Genomic DNA, 9,934 nt, shown 5'->3' on the forward strand with positions numbered 1-9,934 from the left:
AAATTTATATACGTACCCCGAAAGCTGTATTCTATATATTAAGAAAAGATGGTAGATCTATGTATCAACCACCCAAACCAAAATTGTAAGCTCGCTACAAGATCGTATGAAGCGTGCAAGAAAGACGCTGAAACTAGCTTGCGCAAGCTTGCATTTGGAACCTAAACAAACTTAAATAAGCACGCTGCAAGCATGCAACTGCGAGCTTACTGCTTGCACAAGCTCACATTTATGTAATCTGCAAGCTTGCAGCGAGCTTATTAGATTGGCGCACACTTGCAAGCTTGCATTTAGCGCAAGCTCGTAATAATTAACTTGCAAGCTTGCAGTGAGCTTATTAGATTACCACACGCTTGCAAGCTTGCTTTTGGAACCATAACACGCTTACAAGTTTACCTATGTATACTTGCAAGCTTAGCCTTGTACACTTGTAAGCTAACTAGTTCGCAGATTTGCAAGCTTGCCAATGTTAAAAAAGTATACTAGTTCACAGCTGCAAACTTATTAAATCGCGGCTGCAAACTTATTAAATCGCACCTGCAAACTTATTAAATCGCAGCTGCAATCTTGAGCTAGCTAAACAACTTATTAACCCTAATAATAATAAAAGGTTTTTTGGTAGGCATTTACACCAAATGTTGGACAACAGGTGACCACAAGATCTCAGTCAAAATGTGACAGCTGAGCTATAAATCAGACAACAATGTAAACTGAACAGAATAATTTAATAAACATGAAATTTTAAGAAAATAACAAAATAAAGTGGATTAGAATGTATAAAAATATCAGTATGATTACTGTCGATACATATTATGTGGAAAGCAAAAAATTTCAAAAATCGAAAAGTTCATTTCAAATTTATTTGATACCAGCACGAATAGAGTTCTGTCAAAATTATTTTTGTGAAACTAAGTCGTACACATTGTTGGGTTCAATACAGTTATACTGATTCTATTGGAAAACTGCAAAACTAAATTGGACAAGGCACTAAAGGTTGACAGCTGCTTACAATTCAATATTGTATTGTATGATAACCTTGTTATACACATGTCTTACATATTTGAAAAAAAAAAAACATATACAAAGGACAATAATTCTGCAAATCATCTGAAAATGTGTAATCCCAGCAAAATTATAAATCTCCAAGGAATTCCAATAATTTTTCATTACAGCATGGGCCTGGCTTACATCTGCCCATAAGAGCATAATTTTCAAAATTATAACCCTTGTTTTGTTAAATGTACCAGATGCGAGGACTAGAAGTGTTTTTCTTCAGTGCTCTTCTGACTGTCCCACGTTTAGCATTAATAATCTCAGTGAACTCTTTATCAGTAAGGCATGGCTGTCTATTTTCTTGCTTAAATTTGTTCAGAACAAATTCTTTAATTGCAGAAATATAACAGTTCCAGGAACCGCTCTTGATTCCTCTTTGGCATTGTGTGCTGTCCTTTTTCCTTTGCATTTTCCTTTGTCGGAAATAAACACTCGAGCAGCACCGTTGTCAATTTTCTAGGAGTGTCCCCAATAATAAGGGAAGCTGACATTTTCCCTTGTGCCAGGTAAACCTCATATCCGTTAGCCAAAAGGGTTCTCTTGTGTCCAGATGGTTAAAATTTAGAAAAAAGGAAACTATTCAACCGCAAGTGATCAAAAATTAAAATGAGCATTGGTATAACTAAACTTTTCATTCAAATGCACAAACACTGGAACAAGGATGAATGTATTGTTATAATTGGGCTAAATATTTCATAAAAAGTTCAGGATATCTAGATTGTTTTGTATTTTTCCAAACAAGAAGGCTATGGTGTCCTTGTATTGCTCACCTGAGTGAACAATGACCTTTACAATAAATATTTTAAAAACTTAAAAGATCTGTGTAAATGCAGATACATTACATTTATAAGGTATGATAAAATAAGTACCGTCAATGGAGTTTCCCAGTCAGCAATATTGCCCGAATCGACTTCTTGTTCATCCTCAGCCACACATGTTGTGTGACAAGGTTCAAAATTCTAGCGTGACTATTTCTAGAATTATTCCCCTTGATCTTGGAATTTAGTTTACAATATTATTTTTATACTATAACTTAAAACATAATTATACATAATTGATTTTTCTTTCATTCTAAGATTTGTCTTCCTTACTGCGTCCAGTATTTTATAAGTCGAGCTTTGCTGTCTCCCGTGTGACAGCTCTTGTATGTTGTTCATCTTAAACTTGTTGGCGTATGTACTCGGTCCTAGAGCTATTATTAGTTTGTCTTCAAGGGCTGTCCTTGAGATTTTATTTTATTATGCATAGATATTATAACCTCATGAAGTTCTTTTGATGTTTTCATCTGTCACCAGTGCTCATAATAGATTTTTACACTTTTGCCCATACAGCCTTTATTTAATGACAGATGTATTTCATATTTGGTAGGAAAATACTGACAAGAATCTGAGCTTGGGGCATTTGTGTTTAACAAACACGTTCTTGTTTAAAATAAAGACATGACTAGTCACTTCCTTCATTTGCTTCAGGTAAGGTCTCAGACACTTTGTTTCTTGCTTTCCTTCCCGCATCGTGGTCCCGCGCCCCAGCCAGCCACTTTGAAACCTCTATTTCTACATCCTTCCTCGTTGCAGTCTTTGTCGGCAAGTTCCTTTGGACAAATTCTACAAAACATTAAGCATCCTTATCCTTAAAGAATGAAATGCAGTGAAATGTAGGTATTGAAACCATTCAAAGGTCATAAGTCACCTTGTAGCATTTTGAGCAGTATAAATTGGAATATATAAACTAATTCTGGTATGTTTTAATAAATATATATGTTTGTGTCCCCGCTGCAGTCAGTTGTAAGCTGAGATCATCTTTAATATCGGTGTATCAGTAATAAATGTTAAGGTAAGCAAATAAATTGCTTTACAGGAAGGTGATTTCTGCTTATATTATGCATCACAACACAATGCATGGGATCAAAACCACACAGTATGTAAAATATTCTCTCTTATTATTTTCCATTAAAGCTAGTCAAGCATTTTCCTTCATTAAAGCGATACCCGAAGACACAATAAAAGATCTTGGATAATAAATCTATTTTGAAACCTTACTTAAAGACACCACTTTGCAAATTCTTAAAATATCACTTACTATACAATACATTCAGTATCTGGAGGCCCCCACATTTTTTCTTCCTCTTCAGACCCTTCATATTGTACATTCTTGCCAGTTCATTTGACATGGTTTCTTTCATCAAGCGGCCAACAGTTTCCCGCACAACTGCCCCACCAAACATTGAGAGGAACCGCACCTTAAATAAAGCAGAACATAAACATTTTTCAATGTTTAAATTTTAACACTACTAAGTTTCAAAATTATATAATGTGCATTTGTGATGGGCTGCAAGGCACCAAATGACAAATAATTGTCAACTGGACCTCAAAAACATGATCTGCCAAGGGGAACTGTTTGGATTGACAAATTAAAAGATCTTTCCTCATATATTTACAGCCTAGGACAACACCTTAGTGATTTGTGCCTTTATGTTTGTCCCCTCCACTGAGTGCTATGGGCACATTATCATTGTTTTATTAACACAAGAGTGCTATGGGGCACATTATCATTGTGTTTTTAGCACAAGAGTTTATACAATATCAACAGAATAATTTTTGATATCATTATAACAGCTTAATTCCTGGATTTTGTGGGTATTGGTCATTTCCCTGGTATTTTGAAAGCTGCCAGCATTTGATTAATGAATCGACTGTCTTGTCCTAATAATCAATGTTGAAAATGAGGCCAACTGCCCATGTCTTGTGCTCATGGCTATTATAGCATATCTAAATAATAAGATAACTTTGTCAATATTAATCAAAAAATTAAAACATGCCAGTTTTTAATTCAGAAATAAATGCAGCAAAGTGTTTGTCCACTGTGCTATATTTTCCAACATAAATATAGCAGAATAATAATACATTATCATCAAGTGCTCACCACAGACCATTATGTTAATTTTCGCATTTAAGCCAGAGAAAATATGGGGTATACTTGTTTCAGTTACTAATGGAGCAACATACATGGCTAATACTATGCTTACCACAGATGACAGCTTTGTCTGATCTCCCAGAAGCTCATCGAATGCTTCCATCTGCTCAGGAGAACGAATAGGGAATGAGATATCTTCCGGAAGCTGCAGCGGTTGGTCATCTGCTGCTGACCTTGACAACAATCGCTGCATCATCCTATTAATTTCACGATTTTCCTCCCACATTGTCTCCAAGACTTGGAGAATCTGTGTAACAGCAGCTGAAAAAAAAGGATTCATAATTTTAGGCCATATACTTTTAGAGCTATGTGAATTACAAATGAAAAAAATCCAGTATTTTAAATTTTTCCTTGGCTTTAACAGTAATTAACGCTAAAATCTCAAAAGGAATGTTGAGTGTGTAAGGTCACAAAATGTGAAAATGATAAGAAATCATGAATTAATCTTAACATATTTTTATGCCCCCACAATGTGGGAGCATATAGCGTTGCACTTGTCCGTCAATCCGTCAGTCAGTCAGTCCGTCCGTCTGTACGTCCCGAAATCTTGTGAACGCAACTCCTCTTAAACCGGATGGCAGATTTTGCTTAAACTTACAGGGATGAACAACCTTAATGTGTAGATGGTAGTAAAGGAAGGAATTTTCGCTGCGACCAAATTTAACAGAATTATGGCCCTTTGTTGATTTTTTCACTAGATACTATGTAGAAATTTTGTGGACGCAACTCCTTAAACTGGATGGCAGATTTTGCTTAAACTTACAGGGATGAACAATGTTAAGGTGTAGATGGTAGTAAAGGAAGGAATTTTCGCTGCAAACAGATTTTACAGAATTATGGCCCTTTGTTGATTTTTTCACTATATACTATGTAGAAATTTTGTGAATGCAACTCCTCTTAAACCGGATGGCAGATTTTGCTTAAACTTCCAGGGATGAACAATATTAATGTGTAAATGGAAGTTAAAAAGGAAGGAATTTTTGCTGCAACCAAATTTAACAGAATTATGGCCCTTTGTTGATTTTTTCATTATATACTCTGTAGAAATTTTGTGAACGCAACTCCTCTTAAACCGGATGGCAGATTTTGCTTAAACTTCCAGGGATTAACAACCTTAATGTGTAGATGGTAGTAAAGGAAGGAATTTGTGCTGCGACCAAATTTAACAGAATTATGGCTTTTTGTTGATTTTTAGTTTTCAACTTGTGGCACATGTAGTCCAAAAAATATTTGACCTAGAGTCATAAGATTGACAGAACACTGTGGCGTGTGGGGGCATCCGTGTCCTATGGACACATTTCTAGTTTAGCTAGGCATGTCATTTGGTGAAAATAAACATTTTTGACTATTCCAGGGACCTTAACTTTGGATAACAGTTAAGTGGGCCAACAGTCAGGCAAGAATAGGCGCACAAATTCACATCATGATAAAGACTAACACAAGTAATCATCAATTTATTTTGAATATTTTTTTAACTAGGGGCGTCACAATGTGAAACTTTACATTTTTGGTTGTGTCACTCAATCTAACTTGTTATTACATTTATTGGCTTGTTTTAGGATAGAACATTTAATAAGTATGACTGTACTGTAATGAATATATTTACAGCTCCGAAGTTTATACTTACTGGCCTCTCGCAATGCCTGTGCAGATAAGCGAGGTGAAGGTGAAAGTAGGCTTTGTGCTTGTTTGGGCGTTGTTGCTTGGTAGGGCTGCAACGATACACCAAATGTTCGATTTGATTCGATTTCGATTTTAGACACTTCGATTCGATTTTTTTCGATTCGATACATTTTTGATTACTAATTTATCTTTGGTATAATAATTCTGCTTGTCTGTTCCAAAAGTGAGTGGCCTTCAACCTAGTGCTTTGCTTTTCTGTTGTAATATAACTATTATTAACCAGGTTTTCAATTTTGAAAATCCTGGTTATTAGATTGGGGTATGGCGGGCGGATGGGCGGATGGGCGGGCGTCAAACGAAATTGTGTCCGCTCTGTAACTCTTCAACCCTTTGAAGAATTTTGATGAAACTTCAGACAAATGTTTACCACATCAAGATGACGTGCAGAACGCATGTTCCACATGGCTGGCTCCAAGGTCAAGGTCACAGTGACATTAACATTGAAAATCCTGTCCGCTCTGTAACTCTTCAACCCTTTGAAGAATTTTGATGAAACTTCAGACAAATGTTTACCACATCAAGATGACGTGCAGAACGCATGTTCCGCATGGCTGGCTCCAAGGTCAAGGTCACAGTGACATTAACATTGAAAATCCTGTTTACATGATTTTAACTTGTTACACTTTGAACTTTGTCTGGGACATAACACTAAAAGTATAAGAGGTATCAACATGAAACTTTGTAGGTAGATAGATCTCATTGAGTAGGTGTGCAATGCACAAGAACCATAACTCTGCCTTGCCTAATTTTTTAATTATCCCCCTTTGTTTATTTTACACTTTGAACTTTGTCCGGGACATAACTCTAAAAGTATAAGAGGTATCAACATGAAACTTTGTAGGTAGATAGATCTCATTGAGTAGGTGTGCAGTGCACAAGAACTGTAACTCTGCCTTGCCTAATTTTGAATTACCCCCCTTTGTTTATTTTACACTTTGAAATTTGTCCGGGACATAACTCTAAAAGTATAAGAGGTATCAACATGAAACTTTGTAGGTAGATAGATCTCAGTGAGTAGGTGTGCAGTGCACAAGAACGGTAACTCTGCCTTGTCTTATTTTTGAATTATCCCCCTTTGTTTATTTTACACTTTGATCTTTGTCCGGGACATAACTCTAAAAGTATAAGAGGTATCAACATGAAACTTTGTAGGTAGATAGATCTCATTGAGTAGGTGTGCAGTGCACAAGAACGGTAACTCTGCCTTGCCTACTTTTGGAGTTATTGCCCTTTGTTCATTTTGACACTTTGACTTTGTCTGGGACATTACTCTAAAATTATAAGAGATATCAACATGAAACTTTGTAGATAGATAGGTCTCATTGGGTGGAAGTGCAATGCACAAGAACCGTAACTCTGCCTTGCCGTATTTTGAAGTAATTGCCCTTTGTTTATTTTTACTTTTTGACTTTGTCCTGGACAATACTTTAAAACTATTAGAGATATCAACATGAAACTTTGTAGGTAGCTAGATATAATTGGATAGAATTGCAATGCTTAAAGAACCTAAACAAAGCCTGGTCTAATTTTGGAGTTATTGCCCTTTGTTCATTTTTACACTTTGACTTTTACCTGGGACATAATTCTGATATCATCAGGAAACTTTATAGATAGATAGATCTCATTGAATAGAAGTGCAGTGCAAAAAAACATAACACCGCTTTGCCTAATTTTGGAGTTTTTGCCCTTTGTTCATTTTTTTTATACTTTCCTGTGTCCAGAACCTTCTCGGGGAGCATCACCCGTTCAACCGGTTCTTGTTTACCTAATTATGGCCCTTTGTTTTTTTTCCTTATACAGAATATATATAGTGAACACTTCTTCTGTGCGCAATTCCTCCTACATTATTCATGTTTTACATTGCACATAGTTACATTGTTTGTTGCTTGTATTTGTATTTCAAATACAACATATTTATCTACAATGGTGATAATTGAAAACCTGGTTTCATGGCATTGCCATGTTTCTTGTATAAACTTATTTGACTTAATAATTGTGTTTATGAGAATAAAAAGCTCTTGTCTATTTGGAAAATAATTTTAATCAGGCAAATAATCATTAATCTCAGTAACATGACTATCACAGATACCTTCTGCTAACTACTGACTAGAAATTTAACAAAGTATGTAAATTGTAAAGTAAATAATAATGAACAAAGTTTCACAAGGTTGTCAGAACTGATATTCAGATATTCTGTTTATAATTCCCATAATATGTAAAATGAATATTCAGATATTCTGTTTATAAATTAATTCCCATAAAATGTAAAATGAATAATCAATCCTAATGTCAGTGTTGTCACACAATACTTCTTAGTCTAGTAAACAACACAGAAAAAATGAAATTCATGAAATTATCACTTTTTTTCCCACTTGACTAAAGAAATAATCATCAATCCCAAATATGCCTACTTACTGTAGTACTAATCAAACTTATTTTGGGAAGGCCAGGACACGGATAAAGCTTACAAAACAAGTCCACATCCATGATCGTGTTCGTGTTTTTGTTTCATATGTTGCATTAAATTAGACGTACTGCAGGACTTTGGATATGACACGTCCGTAAAGCATACTTTGCAAGTAGCTTTATCCGTTTCCTGGCCTTCCCGAAACCCAAAATGTTCCCAAACTTTTGATTTTAATTTTTTAGGAGGAATTTTTAATTTTATTTTATCAACATTGATGTTGGTAGCCATTTTGACTTGTTTGCCGAAAATAAAACATTACGCGCCCACTGATTGGATGACTGAGTTTTAACTTGCCAATTGTATGTAACTTGATGAAGCGCGAAGGGAAAGACTAAAACTCTCACTTTTTTCCATGTTTATTTGTGGGTGGGGAATCGAATCGAAAATGTTACAGTTGGTATCGGGAATCGAATCGGCGCTCATAAAACCGGTTTTCGATGCATCGAAAGGTATCGTTGCACCTCTATTGCTTGGTCAATAACTTGTGGTGGCCTACTCTCTCTGTCTGTCTCATTCTCATCAGTGCCACTATCCAATTCATACAGCCTTTTTGATGGCCTATTTACAATAAAATGAAAATACATTAATAAGTAATTATAAAATACATATACATTAAGTGAGTTATTGCACCCAGTGACAATATGATTATGACCCATACTCGGCTGGCAAACATGTATTAGTCTTTGTTTATGTACCGAATTGTTGTGCTGCAATTTTGTCTACCAAGGATTTTTAGCACGAATACGCTCCAAATTCCTGATAGATATTTCATGAATGGGAAGGGCTAGAGACTTGGGGTCGGTCTCATTTGGAAGCTTAATACAAACGTTAAATAGTGATAAAAGTTTTTATGCACCCCGAAAAATTTCGGGGGAGCATATAGTCGGCGCCTTGTCTGTCTGTCTGTCCGTCTGTTTTCTTGTCCGGAGCATAACTTGAAAACCTTTGGAGATAATTTGTTTAAACTTCATACAGTGGTAGAGGGCATTGAGGGGGAGTGCAGTGTCAAAGAACCATAACTCAATTTTGCCCGGTTTTTGAATTATCTCCCCTTATAAAAAAATCTTGTCCGGGGCATAACTCTAAAACTATAAGAGATATCAACATGAAACTTTGTAGGTAAATAGATCTCAAAGGGTAGATGTGCAGTGCATAAGAACAATAACTCTTTTTGTCCTAATTTTGGAGTTATTGCCCTTTGTTTATTTCAACACTTTGAACTTTGTCCAAAACATAACTCTAAAACTATAAGAGATATCAAGATGAAACATTGTAGGTAGATAGATCTCATTGAGTAGAAGTGCAGTGCAAAAGAACCATAACTCTGTTAAGCCTCATTTTTTAATTATTTCCCCTTATAGAAAAATCTTGTCCGGGGCATAACTCTAAAACTATAAGAGATATCAACATGAAACTTTGTAGGTGAATAGATCTCAATGTGTAGATGTGCAGTGTCAAAGAACCATAACTCTATTTTGCCGGGTTTTTGAATTATCTCCCCTTATAGAAAAATCTTGTCCGGGGCATAACTCTAAAACTATAAGAGATATCAACATGCATGAAACTTTGTAGGTGAATAGATCTCAATGGGTAGATGTGCAGTGCATAAGAATAATAACTCTTTTTGTCCTAATTTTGGAGTTATTGCCCTTAGTTAATTTTAACAGTGAACTTTGTCCGGAACATAACTCTAAAATTATAAGAGATATCAAGATGAAACATTATAGGTAAATAGATCTCATTGAGTAGAAGTGCAGT

At 35.5% G+C, this 9,934-nt stretch overlaps 1 protein-coding gene across 1 annotated transcript; it reads right to left on the bottom strand.

Moving 5' to 3' along the window:
- Positions 1 to 1,784: 1,784 nt before the first annotated feature.
- LOC132753353 (uncharacterized) lies at positions 1,785 to 5,886 on the bottom strand. The gene is made up of 2 exons (XM_060743810.1): positions 4,079 to 5,886; positions 1,785 to 3,292 (listed from the first exon to the last, which is right to left on the bottom strand). The coding sequence occupies exons 1-2, from the start codon at positions 4,304 to 4,306 to the stop codon at positions 3,125 to 3,127; spliced, it is 396 nt and encodes a 131-aa protein (XP_060599793.1). The 5' UTR covers positions 4,307 to 5,886; the 3' UTR covers positions 1,785 to 3,124.
- Positions 5,887 to 9,934: the final 4,048 nt, after the last annotated feature.

Source organism: Ruditapes philippinarum, unplaced genomic scaffold (genome assembly GCF_026571515.1).
Source record: "Ruditapes philippinarum isolate M1 unplaced genomic scaffold, ASM2657151v2 ctg2047_1_1_1_1, whole genome shotgun sequence".
In the NCBI taxonomy this organism is placed as follows: Eukaryota; Metazoa; Mollusca; class Bivalvia; order Venerida; family Veneridae; genus Ruditapes; species Ruditapes philippinarum.

What these genes read in the sequence shown, in the direction of transcription:
- LOC132753353 (XM_060743810.1), bottom strand. Translation starts at nt 4,306, where the DNA reads ATGAATCCTTTTTTTTCAGCTGCTGTTACACAGATTCTCCAAGTCTTG. An exon ending in AGACAAAGCTGTCATCTGTG is followed by an intron (nt 3,293 to 4,078) that starts GTAAGCATAGTA and finishes GCTTTATTTAAG; the next exon opens with GTGCGGTTCCTCTCAATGTT.